At 46.3% G+C, this 18,568-nt stretch overlaps 1 protein-coding gene across 2 annotated transcripts in view; it reads right to left on the reverse strand.

The window, feature by feature from the left end:
• The window catches only part of CHCHD6 (coiled-coil-helix-coiled-coil-helix domain containing 6), a 357,646-nt gene extending 339,832 nt beyond the window's left edge, over positions 1 to 17,814 (reverse strand). For both annotated transcript variants that reach the window (XM_066352687.1, XM_066352686.1), the window contains exon 1: positions 17,659 to 17,814. In XM_066352687.1, coding sequence (XP_066208784.1) covers positions 17,659 to 17,745 — 87 coding nt within the window. In that variant the 5' untranslated portion in view covers positions 17,746 to 17,814. The remainder of the gene's footprint in view (positions 1 to 17,658) is intronic.
• Between the last annotated feature and the right edge of the window lie 754 nt (positions 17,815 to 18,568).

The following is an 18,568-nucleotide window of genomic DNA, read 5'->3' on the forward strand; positions in this document are numbered from 1 at the left end:
TTTAAAATCCTACAAATAATTGTAGGTGCACTATATACAAATTTCTGAGAAATATAATAATTAAGCCAAATATTAAAGAAAAAATATAAAGTCCAAGCATGCCTTTATGGTAATTAAACAAAATAAATACGACAAAATTGAATTTATTCTGACATTTAAAAACATTTTTATCTTACATTTTTTGTTCTGCTTTTTAGAATTTGTAAAAAAGAAGGGTTAAAAAATTAAAAAATGATAAAAAGTTATCTTTTTATATATATAGATACATTCTTAGTAAGATTTAGTAAATTCAGCAGGTCCTGGCGCGAATGTGTTAAGTTTTTTCATTCTTGTGTTTATGAGAAACATGAGCCTGATGTGTCCTAGCAATTTCTTCAATGTTTGGGCATATATTTGAAAGGCCAAGTCTCATTTCCTTGTCAATACATTTAAGAATTTCTCTCTTTTTACTCTTTATTGTGTTGAGGATAGAAAATCCTAATTCACATAAATAGAATGTTGAAAATTGTAGTAAAATGTTCAAAGTTTTTTTAGATATTGCCACATATTCTTCTTTTATAGCAGTGGTTCTCAACCTTTCTAATGCCGTGACCCCGCAATACAGTTCCTCATGTTGCGGTGACCCCAAACCAAAAAATAATTTTGGTGGCTACTTCATAACTGTAATTTTGCTACAGTTATGATTCAGAATGTAAATACCTGATATACATTATGTATTTTCCGATGGCTTTAGGCGACCCAGCCAGGGTCGCGACCCACAGGTTGAGAACCGCTGTTTTATAGAAATCCAAAAGGCTTCAAGAGACAATTCCTTATGTTTAATCATCAGTCCAAAACCCCCACCATACAGAACATCTTAATTTGACACCAAACAAAGGATAGAAGAAACTTGCCTCCAGTATTTCCTGGGAGCATGGGGGGTAGTGTAAACAATCCAGCACCACAGCTTAACAGCCTTTTGCAATTTAATCAGGCAAGTGAGGTGGGGGGTGGGGCAGACTTTCAGCTTACAGTCAATTCCCCACACCTATATCCCCCAAAAATCTAAACTCCAAAAACCCTGTTGGTTTTTTGGTCCCCAACAGGCACATATTTCTCTGGAATACCATAGGGTGCACCTGAAAATCTTCTAGGGCTGGTGCACCCTGGCGCACACTTTGAGAACCAATGCTTAACTGATCCATCAAGTTAGCTATTGAGGGAACAGCAGCATGCAAAGGGGAAACAACTTTATTAAGTTTTCTGTAATCCACTGTCATTCACCAAGTTCCATCTGGTTTGCACACAGGCCATACTAGGGAGTGTAAGGGCTGTGTGCCAGCCAGATGATCCCCACCTTTTCTAGTTTTAGGACTATCCCAGTGACTTCTTCATAGCTGCCTGGCAGGCAGTACTGCTTCACACTAGTCAAACACCGGGAAATGGGTAATTGCAAGGGGGAATGTGCTGCATGTCCCCGCAACACTGCCTTCATGACCCGGACTTGCAGGCAGAACTAACTCCCTGGCTATAGTTTCCAACCACATTCCTGGTAAGACCTCTACACCCAAAATATATTCAAGAATAAGGGATACATATACCTTACATGGCTTAGGAGGCAGTCTTCCTATCCCCAATGGAATAGTTATTGACTTCACTTGAACAGCTTGGCCCCCATACCCATCAATGGCCACTAGGGTCCCATAAAGAAGGGAATATTCTGCACCTGTATCCACCAAGGCCAATACCCTTTGTACATTAGAAAGGGACCAGTGGATAGCCAGTTCCATGTGTGGCCTCTGGTCCCTGCCCATCCCTATTAGACGGGTCCCTTGGCCTTCCCCCTATTCAAACTGAAACAGCAGGGTCTTGGGGGGGTCCTCCTCTCCCTCAGTTGTCTCCATCATATAATCTTGTAACCATGCTGCCCATGCACCAATGGTTTTATTGTTAGCTGCTGGCAACGTTCGTCTCAGTGGCTGGAACCTCTGTCCTGCTTTAAGCTGCTGCAAAGCACCAAAAGAACCTTATTAGGCTTGCCATCCAATTTCCCCCATCTGCTCCAGCCGCAATCAGATCTACCCACACCTGTGTTTGGGTAACTTTCTCAGGCCCATTTCTCTTGCTTGTCGGGAGCAGCACGAGCAGTAGCCCTCACAGCTTGGTGACTCTGTGCTGCCGACAGCTCCCCCAAATCTGCGACCATCTGCATAAACACATTGATGGGCTGTCCCACATAGGGGCCCAGAATAACCACTAGTAACCCAAAAAGGGCTGATGGGGCACTGCAGAGGGTAAGCTCCCACATTCCAGCTGTAAACACATCCTTGTCTGGCCCACAGGGCCATGGGTTAAAGCCTTCTTCATACCTAGTTTCCAAAGGATCCGGGGCAGTTCACTATAGCACTGCCACTGACTCACTGCCCCTAGCAAGTCTAGCACTCTGCCAGACCATATGAATACCTGCCATCATCCATTATAATAGGGTATGGTTTCCTGGGTTGTCACGGCAGTTCTGAAGATGCTGGCTCAAGGAGTTGTGTGTGGTAATAGCAGCCAATTTCTCCATCTCTGTTCTGGAGAGCATGATGCCATCCAACCCCTATGTCCCACAACTGTAGCAACCAGGCTGCCAGGGGCTCATTGGGTTTCTGCCTGAATTGCACCCCAACTCCACCAGCTCTGCCTGCATGTAGGGCCGGACCACAGAGTGCTCCACTACCTGGGGATGGGGGTGTGCCTGTCCCTAAGGAACTCTTGGCTGCTAGGTCTTTACCTTCTTGGCAACCATGGGCCAGGCCCTGAGTCTGCAGATGGCAGTTGCAGCTTGACCCTCCTCAGAAGTGGAGGAGTTGGAAACACCTGCTCCCACTGACTCAGAGCCACTTCGCTGGCATGAATGCAGCTCAATTACTTCTGCACCCACTTTGGCTCCTGCGACTGCCAGCCCTCAGCCTGAAGCTGAGACTCAAGCTCCTGAACCTGCAGTTGTTTCTCCAACAGCTGTTGCTCAACGTTCGGCTTCCAGGGCAAATTGCAACTCCCAAACCCGCAATTCCTTCTCCAGAGACTGTTCCAGTACCAGGTGTTGTTGATGCTCAGCTTGCGTCTCACACTGCAGCTCTTAAACCCAGTTGGCCTCCCTCTCCAGCACTCGCTCCAGTTCACACCATCACTGGTTCTCAGCCTGAAGCCTGACCTTCGGTTCTCAAATCTGCAGCTCTTTCTCCAGTGACCATTCAAGCTCATGCCATTGTTGCCACTCAGTCTGCAACTCACCTTGGAGCTCTCAACCTCGGGCAGCCTCTCACAGAGCACTTGGTTTCTTCTCACAGGGCTGTAAGAAAACATCTAGCCCACAGCCCCCAAAGGACAGCCACGGGGAACCAAATGCTGGAGGACAACAACCACTCCTCTACCCCACCCTTCAAGGATGTTGGCGCTCCACACCAATCTGCTCCAAATCCTGCCAACTACACTAGATGTAATGCTGGTGGCTGAGGCCAGGTAGGTTCCCATTTTATTCAGGCAGATGGTAGAGGAACCGCAGAGCCGGAAAGCGTCAGGCCATACTCATTTATTGGAGGCTCGCAAATCGAAGGGCAAGGGAGCAGGGAAAACTGCCCTTTACAGTGGCCAGAGAGCGATGTGTGAGAATCACCACTGAGGGAAAGCACCCACAGCCTTACATAGACCGTGTACACGTGGCAGTGCCATGCGCCCACGCACCAATCAGGCAAAGTGCTTGCAGCCGGTAAAGCCGCGAGCAAGCCTCACACAGCCAAAGTTTTCCCCACACCTCATGTGTTCTACAAAAAGGGAAAGAGTATGCTTTTAAATAGAGGCTTGAAAAAGCCTGAAAGGATTCATAAGAAATTATAAACAGGAAGCATTTAAAAATAAGATGCATCTTGCAAAAAGAAAAAGTCTTAAATGACTAAGTGATGGAAAGATGACAGCAACACACATCTAGCTAACTGGAGATGGGGTGTCAACATCAAGCCAAGAAGTGTTCTTGTGTAGGTGTGGGGTCTAAATCCATTCAAGCATCTCTGTTCCACAGGCAAACAGACAGATCACACAGAAAGCTGCAAGAGGCTGCATGTAGAGAAAGAAATAGGGGATCCCTGGCATCAAAGTACTAAGGGGATGTGAAGTCCCCAAACTCCTGAAGGGGGCAGCAAAGCTCACAGCTGCAGTAGAGTCACTCAACACTCAAGTGAGGACAGGGGTTCCTATTTAAAGATAATGATAAAACCCACCATTACCTACTATTAGTTGAGCATGCCGCATATGACAGGCCCCAGGCTAAGTGCATTCCCATTTTACAGATGAAGTTATAGTCAGGGAAGTGAAACAATTCACCCAAGATTACAGGAAGTCTAGCTGAGGCCAAGACTGCCATTCAAAGCTGGGAAACTGTTAACAGTGATACTTGTGCAAGTGAAGGCAGGCAGTGACACAGAGCCATTCTGAGGTGATAAGTAACAATGTTTATAGAAGGGCCAATGCAAGACAAATAAAAATATGTACAAGTCACACTTCCCAGTTGATGGTGCTTTATTAAGCCCCAGGATAGGGAGTGGAAGGGGGAACACGTATGTACTCATAACACAGCCTACTTAAATTAGGAAAACGTCAGTATGAAACTTTGCAATTTTTATTCTTAAAATGTTTCTCATCTAGACACATTTGATAAGTAACAATGTGGAGGTAGTTTCTTAAGCATTATTGTTTGTGTGAACTAATGCATCAGCTCCCCATGGGCAGGAGAGGTGTCCTCCGCATGCCCGAGTGGAGAAGGTGTGGCACAGAGAAGCAGTCTGCCCAAGGCTCTGCGCTGAGTCAGCAGTGAGCTAGGATTGCACGGCCACACCCATGGCCACTCGGGGAACCATTTTCCGAGGACCCACTGGGTGACAGGAGATAGAGCACAGCTCACTGCTCTCTCCCAGCAGGTCTCAGGGCTCTTCCAGTCAGGCTGAGCATCCAGGGAAGTTTCCAGAAAAATGAGTGTGCAGGGAGTCAGGTCTGCCAGTGGCTCCCAGTGCCTGGACACCCCCCTCCTCGTAGAGGTTCTGCCCAGTCCTATGATCTGGAAGAGCTTCCTCTCCTTGCCTAAGCTTGCTGCCTTGGAGATTTTGTTCATTAGTCCTTCGGGTTTCAGTGAGGTGGAATTAGATCTGCGAGCTGCTCACCATACAGTCACATCCTGTAGCTGCAGACCAAGAGCCCTGGGAGACCTCCTACACTGAGTGTGGCAAACACAAATAGCACAAAAGGTCGCAGGGCTCAGGCAGGTAAGAATAATGAATAAAATGGGCCTGGAGTGGGGGGGGGCAATACAAGGTGGTGAGGACAGAGGTAACAGCGCATGCTCCCCACCCCAAAGAAGGCAAGTACCTCTTACTCTGAGAAAGTCACCCATCGGAATGTGGACCAGACTTTCAATTACTTTTTTCAAAAAAGCTAACTATTAAAATTATGAAAAGCCTCCAATTTTTTAATTGTTCGCAATTAATTCAAATCAATTGACACCACAAAGTTTCTGAACTCATGATTTGGGGCAAAGAAACTCAACCAGTGGCTTAAAATTCTATCCAACAAGTATTTTGCTGCCTTGAGCCTGGCTCTGGACTAGGCGCTGGGGACAGGGAGAAAGGGGCACCTGTGCTCCTGTGGCAGCAAAGGAGTAAGTGAGGAAGAGGGTGTCGCCACCCACGGCAATGAGCACCAGGAGGTGACAGAGTCTGCAGGCCAGGACGGGGACCGCTGAAAGGTAAGGCAGTAATTTCACAGAAGGCATCCTTCAGAAGGTACCACTAGAACTGGTCCAAAGGATGAACAGGAATTTATCCAGTCAAAGGGAGAGAAAGTACTGCAGAGTGAAAACAGAAGCACAGACACAAGCATAAAACAGCTTAGAGTAGTGTGATTCTCAACCTTTTCCCACTTGGGGACCAGTGAACATGGGAGAATTATTTCAGGGACTGCTAAGACAGATATCACCCTGAGCATAAAAAATCTGATGAAGATCATCAGGTCTATAAACTTCAGGATGGTTAACTCTTTCCCAGACTAGTGTCCGGATGGATGAAAAACACTGGCTTACAGTACACCAGGAGCAAGTGTCCTCCCTGCCAGGGTGTGTAGTAAGAGCCAGGAAGTGGCACCAGCTCACAGAGGGCCTCGCAAGCCAGGCTGGGAATCTGCCTTTGACCTGGAGGTAACGGGAAGCTTGTAAGAATGGGAAGGAAGCCTGACCTGTGGTGGCGCAGTGGATAAAGCGTCGACCTGGAAATGCTGAGGTCGCCGGTTCGAAACCCTGGGCTTGCCTGGTCAAGGCACATATGGGAGTTGATGCTTCTAGCTCCTCCCCCCTTCTCTCTCTGTCTCTCTCTCCTCTCTCTCTCCCTCTCTGTCTCCCTTTCTCTCTCCTCTCTAAAATGAATAAATAAAATTTAAAAAAAAAAAAAAGAATGGGAAGGAAGGGAGGAACACAATTGGCTTTAAACTCTGAACAATCACTGACACAAGCTGGTAACCGGTTGGCTTGGAGAGCAGGACTGGCAAGGTGGAAGAGAGATGTTCTTTTCCCTGTGTGCCTTCTTTCTGAACTCTCTGAACTTTATTACCATTTACCTGAAACATGTTCAAAAGTAAAATTTACCTTTAAAAAAATTACCCGCTAGCACCAGCAGACTTGTGAGAAGCAAGCCTATTAGGAGAAAAAAATATTATTAAATGGCCAAGGGGAAGACAGAACGGACATAAACTGCGATCCACAGAAAGATAAAGGGGGAGGGGAATAAACAAAGGATAAAGAGGGCAGAAACAGCAGGAAGGAAGAACTCAAGATGTGTCATTAACTATAGAGAAAACAAAAGGAAGGTGGGGTCCACCTCCCGGATGGGGGTCTGGATGGAGCCACTGACCACCTAGCAAACAGAGTGATTCTAGGGGCAGAGAAGCGGACACAGGTGAGTTCCCCTGGAAGGAGTGAGTCACAGCACCCGTGGAACACGACGAGGGTCACGGCCAACGGCACACAGGACAGCTCTGCGTTGCACCTATAGAATGCAGAACCCACCAGCTCATGAATGAGGATGAGAGACAGCAGCCAGGGACAGTGCGCACAGGGAGAGAGGACTGAACAAGGGAACATTCTGCAGCCTTCCACCAGCCACAGGGAGCAGCCCAGGCGGCAGGGTTGGTCCTGGAAACCGGAGCTGCTGCTGCAGGAGGACATGCAGTGACCTCCCCCTGTGAGCTGAAAAGGCAGCACCTGCTATCTACAGAACAAAGACACTTCCAAAGTAGTATTTTTACCTCCTAACTGAGGGGACTGACCCAAGATGAACTTAGGAAGAGTTTACAGCTCTCCTTACAGCACTTCATAGATTAACCTTTTACACAGAAGATCTTCAACACTACAGTGCAGTAGTTAAGGAGTCTCACAGTGGAATTCCATCTCACTGAAGGGTTATACGCTGAAATCAGAAGGTAAGATGATGAAAATCAACTCAACTCTTGTTCTGTTTAAATTTTGTTACCAGTTACTGGAGCACTATAAAGGAAAACTTACAGGATATTCAAATCAACCCTTGAAATTTGCTAAATCCGCCCCTAAAGTACAGCATGGTTGTGCAGCCAGCATTTACTATCCTCACACATGTGAGCAAGATAAACGGAGAGCGCTAAGGGGAAGTCTATGTGCAGGCACCCAGGCCTCGCACTGCCTTGTCTTTGAGAAGATTCTCCGCTCCTCAGCAGCTGAAGAGGGACAGGTGGAGGCACCGGAAGTGCTCTGCTTCCCTACATTTAGCTCCACTTCATTTCTGATACCTCACCACGTGTCAAAGGATTGCTGTTTGGGAGCACCAAAGAGGGTAACACCTGGGATTGCTCCTAGCCCCACGACTGGCACACGGTGTGCACTTGAGCAATGTTTGCTAGACTTGACATTCAGAGCCACAGACTCCACTCACTGGATAGCTCTAGAGAACTTGGCCATCCATTTCTTGGCTTTCCAAGCTGGCATTTCCTGTTGTGGCCTCATCAACAGCACTCAGCCAGGTAGAGCAAAAAATCTGGGGAGGAATGGAGAGGACTTGTGATCCAACCCCTTCAAGGAACCCAGCTAACAGGTAGATGAAGGAGCTGCAGGGTACAGCCATCTTGAACATGAGAGGTGAGTGTCACCACACTGCCTCTAAACTGTCAATTAAGATGATGTAATGTAGGCCCTGGCTGGTTGGCTCAGTGGTAGAGTATAGGCCCGCTGTGTGGAAGTCCCGGGTTTGATTCCCGGCCAGGGCACACAGGAGAAGCGCCCATCTGCTTCTCCACCCCTCCCCCTCTCCTTTCTCTCTGTCTCTCTCTTTCCCTCCTGCAGCCAAGGCTTCATTGGAGCAAAGTTGGCCTGGGCACTGAGGATGGCTCCATGGCCTCCACCTCAGGCGCTAGAATGGCTCTGGTTGCAACAGAGCAACAGCCCAGATGGGCAGAGCATCGCTCCCCTGGTGGACATGCCAGGGGGATCCCAGTCAGGTGCATGCGGGAGTCTGTCTGACTGCCTCCCTGTTTCCAACTTCAGAAAAATACAAAAAAAAAAAAGAAAGAAAGATGTAATGTAAAACAATATGATAAGGAGCATCAACATTCATGCTGAGACATTCAAGAAGCTTATCATTAGACAACAGCAAGTTGGAAACGGAAGTCTGCTGCATACAAACGGAACAAGTTTGCATTAAAGCCTTGAAATTGCAAGTAGAAGAGTAGGATTCTCATGCACAGCTGCCACCAGATCACCAGCTTAGGGAAAAGAAAGGTCATCAATTCATTAATCCAAGCATGCAAGCCAACATGCATGAACGAAGGAGATAAACTGTAATAAATAAGACAGTCTTTGCCTTCCAACAGCTTACAAAAGAAAAGCAGGATCTAAGGACAGAGAGGAAAGAGTGTCTGAGAATATTAAAGGACAAAATCATCAATCTGATAAAGGGCAACTACAAAAAAACCTACAGCTAACATACTTAATGGTGAAAGACTGAATGTTTTCTAAGTAGAGGAGCAAAGACACTCGCTTTTGTATCAGAGGTTCTAGCCAATGCAATAAGACAAGAAAAAAAAAGGGGGCATCCAAATTAGAAAGGAAGAAATAAAACTGTCTTTATTTGGAGACAGTATGACCCTACCTAAATCCTAAGGAATCAAAATAAACCTACTAGAATAAATGAGTTCAGCAAAGCTGCAGGATACAAGATTAATATGTACAAAAATCAAATGTATTTCTATGTACCAGCAATAAATCCAAAAATGAAATGAAGGAAACAATTCCATTTATAACAACATCAAAAGGAATAAAATACCTAGGAATAAATTTAAGAAAAGTAATGCAAGACTTGTATACTGAAAGTACAAAACATTGCTAAGAAAAATTTTAGAAGACTGAATAAATGAAGAGAGATTTCATAGTAACTGATTGAAGGACCCCATATTTTAAAATGATTAAGTCTCTCAAAGTAATCTATAGATTCAACACAAACACCATTAAAATCCCGAAAGGGTTTTGGTTTTTTTATATAGAAGTTGACAAACCCTAAAATGTACAAAGGACATAGAACAGCCAAAATAATGTTGAAAAAAGGGACAAAATTTGACACCTTATACTTCTCACTTTTGAAGCTTACTACAATGCCACAGTAAACATGGCAGTGGGGTACTGGCATAAAGATCGATGTATACAGTATACATGGAATTCTCAACAGAATTGTGAGTCAAGAAATAAACCCCTATGTTTATGGTCAACTTATGTTCACAAAAGTCTCAACGTAATTCAATGGGCAGAGAACAGGCTTTTCAACAAACGGAGTTTGAAAAAAATAGGTAACTTATGCAAATAGATGGATTTAGATCAGGGTTCAACAAATGCCAGTGCTAGAGCCAAATTCAACCAAAAAAACTTGATTTTGTAAGTAAAGTTTTAATAGAACCTAACCACACCCATCATTTACATATGCCTATGGTGGCTTTCACCCCACAATGGCAGAGCGGAGTAGTAATGATAAACACCTTCGAGTCAGCAGAGGCAAAATATTTACATGGTCATTTACAAATAAATTTTGCCAACCTCTGACTTAGAGCCTTACCTCATAATGATACACAAAGTGAATTCAAAAAGGATTATAGACCTACATATAAAAGCCAAAACTATAAAACTCTTGGAAGAAAACAAAGCAGCAAGTTTCCGTAACTTTAGGTTAGGCAACGATTTGCGAGATATGACACCAAAAGTGCAATTGATTAAAAAATAAATTTGATAAACTTCAAAGACACTGTTAAGAAAATGAAAAGATGTCTGACTGGTGGTGGCACAGTGGATAAAGTGTTGTTGACCCAGAATGCTGGGGTTGCTGGTTCGGAGCCCCAAGTTTGCCAGCTCTGAGCATAGGCTCCTCAGCTTGAGCGGGGGAATTGACCACAGAATCCCAAATCTTGCCAGCTTGAGCCCAAAAGGTTGCTGGTATGAAAAGCCCAAGGTTTCTGGCTTAAACAAGGGAAAATTGATATGGCCAAAGCCCCTACCCCAGTCAAGGCACAGAGCAGAAACAATCAAAGCACAACTAAAATGAAAGCAACTCCAAGTTGATGCTTCTCACCCTCTCTCTCCCTTCCTCTCTCTCTCTCTCTCTTAAAAAAAAGAAAATGAAAAGACAAGCCACATATTGAGAAAAAATATTTATAAATCTTAATATGATCAAGAACTGATACCCAACATAAAGAAATCCTGTAACTCAATAATAAAAAGACAACCCAATGAACAAAAGATGTGAATACACACTTCAGCAAAGAGAATACATAGATAGCAAATATGCACATGAAAAGATTCTCAACATAATTATAATAGTTACTAGAGAAATGCAAAGTCAAACCATAACAAGACACCCTTTCACATCCACCAAAATTGCTATAATTAAAACAACAAACTAGAACAAGTTCTGCTAAGGATACAGAGAAATTGGAACCCTCATATACTGCCGGTGGGAATGATGTAAAATGGTACGGTCATTGTAGAAAAGTCTGAGTTTCTTAAAAAGTTAATCTAACAACTCACCAAATTCTTACACAGAACATCCCAGCAATTCTACTCTTAGGTATCTACCCAAGAGAAATGAAAACATGTCCACCAAAACACTTGCACACAAATGTCCAAAGCAGTATTGTTCACAATAGTCCAAAACTAGAAACAGTTCAAATGTGCACCATCTGGCGACGGGATAAACAAAGTGCAGTATTGTATACAGCCATACAATGAGTTACTATTCAGCAATAAAAAGGAACTACCATTCTGATACATGCTAGAACATCAGTGGACCAACACCAGAAACTTTGTGCTAAGTGAAAGAAAGCAGACATAAAAGATATAGGAGTGCATTTATAAAATGTCCAGGAAAAGTAATTGTGCGGAGACAGAAGTAATAGGGTGACCCGAGGCTGGAAGTGGGGGTGTGGAGTGACTGCATATGGGTACAATGAATCTTTTTAGGTCTTGTGAATGTTCTAAAATCCAACTGTGATAATACTCAACTTTGTAAATTTGCTAAAAAATTATTGAGATGGGTGACTTTTATACATAAAATACATCTCAATAAAGCTGTTTAAAACAAGAAAAAGAAAATCACCATCATCAGATACAATCTTTGCAAAGCTCCACTCCCAATGAGAAACCAGTGTGGCCCCCCGGGGGCCAGGTAAACAGCCCTGTCTGCACTCAGCGTTACCTGTCTGGCCTCATCCCCCAGCCATTTCCTCCAAAGTGCCCGCGCTGTGGCCGCCAGGCTCGTGAGCTTCGCAGTTGGAACGCGTGGGCTTCCAGCTCTACCACTAACTTGCTGTGACTTTTCGTTCCTTCACCTCCCTGAACCTGTCTCCTTGGCTCTGAGACAGGGATGATAATTCCTCACAAGGTAAGCATGGGGAGCAGCTGAGAGGGTGCCCTTAACACACTCAGCAGAGAGGACGTATGTGCACTGCTGGCTGGCGCAGGCCCCTCAGTCACCGCCCCGAGCAGCACTAGCTGGCCAGCTCACCTCCAACAGGTGGCCCCACTACTCTGTGCACCCTCTATGTTTCCTTCATAGCACTCGCAGTTCTTTTATTCCTTTGCCTGTATTTCTTCCTTTTGGTTTGTCCTCTCTACCTACTGGCCTGAGGTCTTCATGAAGGCGGAGACCTTATGCCCTATGCTCTGTCCGTTATGGTCTCTGCAAGCCAGGCCCAGAGCCTGGCGAGTGGCATATTCCCAGTCACCACTTCTCTGAGGTGACGGGTGAATGGGCGCTGCGGGTGCAGTGCTCAGCAGGTGGCTCCTCTGGTCCTGGCACATGTGGGAACCGTTTCTTGTGTCTTACTGCATCCTCCTTGATCCTCCCCTCAGCATGGGCCAGACTCACCTCCCAGGTTTATCATTTAACAAATGACAAAGGTGATGGATCCAGGAGGGTGCAAGGAGTCTGGGGACATTCCTGAAGCAGCAGGCTGGGGAAGTGACTAGGGAAGGACTGCCTGGTGGCTGGAAAAGAAAACGCTGAAGACAGGGAGGCGTCTGGATGTTGAGGAGCGACCAGGTTCAGGTGAATCCCCAGAGATGGCTGCACACAGGGGCGAGTAAAGGCAAAGCAGACGCATGCAGGACACTGTAGCCACGTGTGTGCCTCCTCCTACTGGAGGATGAGGTTACATTCTGCTTGAAATGAAATCTGTATTTCATACATGCTTGCTCTGAAAACTGGAACTGAATAGAATTGCAACACTTTGTATTAGGTTTTTTACCTTCCAAGAAAATAGGGCTTGAACTCAATATGTAAATGTATGCAAATAAGTACACACACTTGCAAGGTCCTAACATTTCATTTTAAGAGAACTAAATAGAGTGCTTTCCAGGACCAGGCTCAGCTTATTAAACGCAAATGGTCTTCATGAATATTTGACACTCACTGAAGGAGCTGCGGCAGATATTCTTCTTCGGTATCTACCTTCTATTAAATTACTTTGTTCATCCAATGATCTTTACTACTGATTCTTACTCACCTGCTTAAAGACAAAGTGGACTCCCCAACCCTCAAGTAATTTTGAGAACAAAAAAGTTACTATAACTATACTAAAACACTTCATTGCCCTCACCTCCTTTTCTCTGATCACCAGGAACATAAGTAGAAGGGAGAGAGAGGGGGAGAGAGAGAGGGAGGAAGAGGGAGGGAGAGGGAGAGGGAGAGGGAGAGGGAGAGGGAGAGGGAGGGGGAGGTAGGGGGAGGGAGAGGGAGGGAGAGGGAGGGGGAGGGAGAGGGAGGGAGAGGAAGGGAGGGAGAGGGAGAGGGAGGGAGAGGGAGGGGGAGGGAGAGAGAGAGGGAGGGAGAGGGAGAGGGAGAGGGAGAGGGAGAGGGAGAGGGAGAGGGAGAGGGAGAGGGAGAGGGAGGGAGAGGGAGGGAGAGGGAGAGGGAGAGGGAGAGGGAGGGAGAGGAAGGGGGAGGGAGAGAGAGAGGGAGGGAGAGGGAGAGAGAGAAGGAGAGGGAGGAGGAGGGAGAAGGAAGGAGAGGGAGGAGGAGGGAAAAGGAAGGAGAGGGAGGAGGAGGGAGAAGGAAGGAGAGGGAGGGGGAGGGAGAGAGAGAGGGAGGGAGAGGGAGGGAGAGGGAGAGAGAGGGAGGGAGAGAGGGAGAGGGAGGAGGAGGGAGAAGGAAGGAGAGGGAGAGGGAGGGGGAGGGAGAAGGAAGGAGAGGAAGGAAGGGAGAGGGAGGAAGAAGCAGGGAGAGGGAGGGAGAGGGAGAAGGAAGGAGAGAGAGGTAGAAAGGGGGAGAGAGGACAAGAGGGAGGGAGGAAGGGGCTGCCATTGCATGGAGCCATGCACCCCACAGTGTGCCTCAGGACAAGTCATTTATTCTCTCTAATGAGTTTGTCCAGCAGTCAACCAGTCACCAAAGCTCCCTCTCATTTTAACAACCTCTGGGAGAACTGAGAACTAAGTGAGTCACTAGCAACCTATCAGTACAGGTGAAGGCTTTGTCACAGAATTTTCTTGTGGTTTTTCATATCAGTGGCGGGGAGGGAGCTGGAGTAGTGAGAAAAGGCTGCTTTTTGCACCCAAAACATTTTTTGTATTTAAGTCCTAGAAGATACTGAGGTAACATCTTCGATAAATTCCTTAATGTGTCTAAGCCTGATCCTCCATCTTTAAAGAGGATTTTTACTTTGCAGAATTGTTAAACACACACACACACACACAAACACACACAGAACTAGAAATGAAATGTGCCTGTCTAATATAATACTCAAAATAGATTATGTTCCTCCATTATCCTAAAGGGACTCCCCTGAACCTCAGAAGACTCCCACTAATCTAATTTTCCAACATTCCCCAAAATTGGATACCAAATCACAAAGGTGGGAGAACACCCAAACTAAGCCAAGGGTATAGCTCTAAATTTCAGTTCAGGCTCCTGCCTCTCAACCTCCCAACACCTGCCATCTCCTCCTCATTTTGTCTTTGCCACAAGTCAGGTCAAGATTAGATGGCACCTAACAGGCAGCAGATGTGCTAAGTATAATGCCGGGCAAACAGTGGAGGCCCCCACTCTACCACTAAAAACACTGTGTGTTCTCTAAACCCTTCAGCACACATTCATCTTATCATAGGCAGCACCTGGAATTAACACTCACACACTTTTTTTTTTAATGTGGTGATTGAGACTCAAATGATGTTGTTCACTCAATATCACACAGCTAATGAGCATCCGCCCAGAAGTTGGGCCTCTTGATGTCTTTTTCTGATCCACCTCCCTTATTAAACTAATTCAACCACACCCAGCTCTGTGCATTCCATTTAAATTTTGATCTCTGTTTTACTGGGTTTGTTCGTTTAATCACTCGGCATTTACAAAGCACTCACTATCTGCCAGACACAAGTGTGGAAGGAAATACAGTATTCAGTGAACGGGCCCAAGCTGTCTCCTTTCAACCCAGCTCTACCGCTTGTCACCAAGGGCAGTGGTCCCCAAACCCTGGGCCACGGACCGGTACCGGTCCGTGGGCCATTTGGTACCAGTCCGCAGAGAAAGAATAAATAACTTACATGATTTCCGTTTTATTTCTATTTAAGTCTGAATGATGTTTTATTTTTTTAAAATGACCAGATCCCCTCTGTTACATCCGTCTAAGACTCACTCTTGACGCTTGTCTCGGTCACGTGATACATTTATCCGTCCCACCCTAAAGGCCGGTCTGTGAAAATATTTTCTGACATTAAACCGGTCCGTGGCCCAAAAAAGGTTGGGGACCACTGACCTAGGTGACCCTGGATAAGTTCATCTCTCAGGGCCTCAGTTGTCTTTAGACAAACAGAATTCTACATCTCTCACAGGGCTGTTAGAAATTAAATGAAAGGATAGCTATAAAGGGCATCCCATGCCCCCACTTAACATTCAAATATGAGCTGCTTTTATTTCTAGGTTCTGAGAGGAAAGGTCTAAAATCAGAGAGGAGCCTTGGCCTCAAGGAGCTTACACTGTACTGGGAAACATATCAAACAAGTAAGTCATTAATAGAAATTTCAAATAACGATGAGCATTATGAAAAAAATAGATGTGTGACAAGGTGGGTGGGAAGGTACTTTAGATTAAGTGGTCAGGGGATCGGGGCTGCAAAGGAAGTGTTAACCAGGCCTGTGATGTAGCCAGTGGGACTTCACAGGAGAGCAAGCACTGAACACATTAAAGCCAAGGGACTGAAACAGACTGACCTGCCTCACCTTGGCAAGGGATGATGATGATCTGAAGGACAATGAAAGCATCTGATAAGATGGCAAGATGGCCTGACCTGTGGTGGCGCAGTGGATAAAGCGTCGACCTGGAAATGCTGAGGTCGCCGGTTCGAAACCCTGGGCTTGCCTGGTCAAGGCACATATGGGAGTTGATGCTTCCAGCTCCTCCCCCCTTCTCTCTCTCTGTCTCTCTCTATCCCTCTCTCTCTCCTCCTTAAAAAAATGAATAAATAAAAAATAAATAAGATGGCAAGGTGGTTGGCAACAGGACCATCTGGAAGCTATAGTTACAGCATCCAGAAGAGTCTGACTTTTGCATACAGCCCTACAGAGCTAAGTAAGGTAGGACAAGTGGAAGTTGAACTACTAGGCAAACATTACCCAGCAATCATCATACAAGAACCCTTGGTATTGATGGAACCAACCAGAAGGTGGCTTCTGAAAAAAAGGAGGAAAGGACAAACTTTGACAAAGACTTCAGCATCAACTGAATTATGGTTGCTATATGACTGTACTCAATTATAACTGATTTGTGGGGAAACAATGAAAACAAAGGATTAATTCCAAAATCAAAATCTAGATTTAGAATCTTAAAACCTCCCGTTTTCTCAGCAAGACAGATTGCATTGGTGTTTTACATTGTTTCAAATGAAATTAGAATGTTTTTATTATCCTATATTGTTGCTTATGAAATTCAATCAGTAAAACATTTAGGTGTTTGCCAATACAATCATTATTACAACAGAATTAGAGGATATATAATTTTAGTAACATATGCACTGGTTTTTACTAGCTAAAAGGGGGGAATAACTGGGGAGGAGAAAATAGTAAATGCAGAGGTCCTGTGCTTGCAGCAAGCTGACATCTGCTGGGACGAGGTGCTAAGGCTAGTGAATTAATTGGGGGGCGAGGGGGATTGGTGAGGGAACTGGCATGCGATTTGGACAGAGAGGTCCGCAATATGGCTTTGTAAAACAAGGTTGTGTCATTCCTTTTCACCTTAAATGTTCTAGGCCAGGGGTCCTCAAACTACGCCCGCGGGCCGCATGCGGCCCCCTGAGGCCATTTATCCAGCCCCCGCCACACTTCCGGAAGGGGCACCTCTTTCATTGATCAGTGAAAGGAGCATAGTTCCCACTGAAATACTGGTCAGTTTGTCAATTTAAATTTACTTGTTCTTTATTTTAAATATTGTATTTATTCCCATTTTGTTTTTTTACTTTAAAATAAGATATGTGCAGTGTGCATAGGGATTTGTTCATAGTTTTTTTATATAGTCCGGCCCTCCGAAGGTCTGAAAGTCAGTGAACTGGCCCCCTGTGTAAAAAGTTTGGGGACCCCTGTTCTAGGCATTCATTAAAACCCTTGCTTAGAGTGTTAAGGGGAAGGTTTACGATGTGACAGGGCTGAGAAGCCGAGAGCCTCTAGCTAGGAAGGGGGCCGTTGTGTGGTCCAGGACTGGAAGCATCTCCTGTTTACTAACAAGACGCACGCAGTGGCTACGTGGTGGCACCAGCTGAGGTCTGTAACAATTAGGCCCCCGGGGCTGAGTAGGGCCTCGCCACCTCTCTCGCTCTCCACTCATCCTCCCCCGATGCCAGGGGAGTGGTGGAGCCCGAAGGAGCCCTGGCCCTGCACGGGGCACCCCGGGCATTTCCTGAGCCTCACCTTCCTCAGGAAAGTGGGAGGAGGAAGAGATGCTCTCCTCCGCAGAGCAGGCGTGCTCCGCTAGCGAGGGGTGCCACCCGCCACACGCCCGCACCTCCCCGAAGGGCTGGCCCATCCTCCGCATCCTCAGGCGCCCTCACGCCCGCCCTGCCCCGGCCGCGCTCGCTCGTCGCACCCGCCGGCGGCCCGCTCACCCGGACACCCTGTAGCACCCGGACCCGCTCCTCCTCGTCCTTTCCTAAGGACACCCTGCGACCCTCGCTGCTCTCGGTGCCCCCCATAGCAGGAGGCGTGCAGGCAGGCCGGCACGCGACTCAACTCCGGAGCAACCAGGCAGACGCCAAACTGTCGCTTCCGGGACTCGGCCTGCCGTGGCACAAGCCAACAACACCACATTTTATTGGACGCTGTCGGAGGCTCAGCCAATCATGTGACATAGAGCCTGCGAGCTATTGTGGGAATTGTAGTCCTGTGGTCCCCACCAGCGGTTCTGTAACCAGGGAGCTCCGGGAGGCGTGGTCCCCCAGTCGTGGGAAACGCGTTGAAAGTGAAGCAGAGGTTCCTACGCTCAGAGGATCTCCGAGGCAGGCTGAGAAGCAGCGGAGGGATAGACAGTGCTTGCTTTTTAAGGTCATCCTTAAAGCAGAGCCCAGGGTGATGTTCTGAGTCCAGGAGACCACCGAGGGAGCTCAGCCGAGCATGTGAAGGTGAACTTGATATGGTTCTTGGCTTGGTTCATTCTGCAAACTGATGTTGAAGGGTGAGTAAGCCTTGATTGACATAGCCGCGGGGAATACGACTAACAAGACAGTTGTGTCCTGCATTCCTACTGTTTAGATATAATGAAGGAAACAAATGAAAAGACAAGAAAGCACGTAAATTCGCTAAACACTGTGACACATACCATGAAAGAAATGAATAGGAGGGGCCTCCTTTAATTTGAGAGGCCAGGGCAACTTCTTGAAGAAGGAGCATTTGAATTGAGACCTAAAGTCTAAGAGGAGTTAGCCGGGAGAAGCTGTGGAAAGAACTTTGCTGAGGACCAACCAGTGTAAAGGCCCTGAATTAGGAGAGATCTCATCACATTCAAGAAAGAAAGAGGGT

This window comes from Saccopteryx leptura, chromosome 11 (assembly GCF_036850995.1).
Source record: "Saccopteryx leptura isolate mSacLep1 chromosome 11, mSacLep1_pri_phased_curated, whole genome shotgun sequence".
Taxonomy (NCBI): domain Eukaryota; kingdom Metazoa; phylum Chordata; class Mammalia; order Chiroptera; family Emballonuridae; genus Saccopteryx; species Saccopteryx leptura.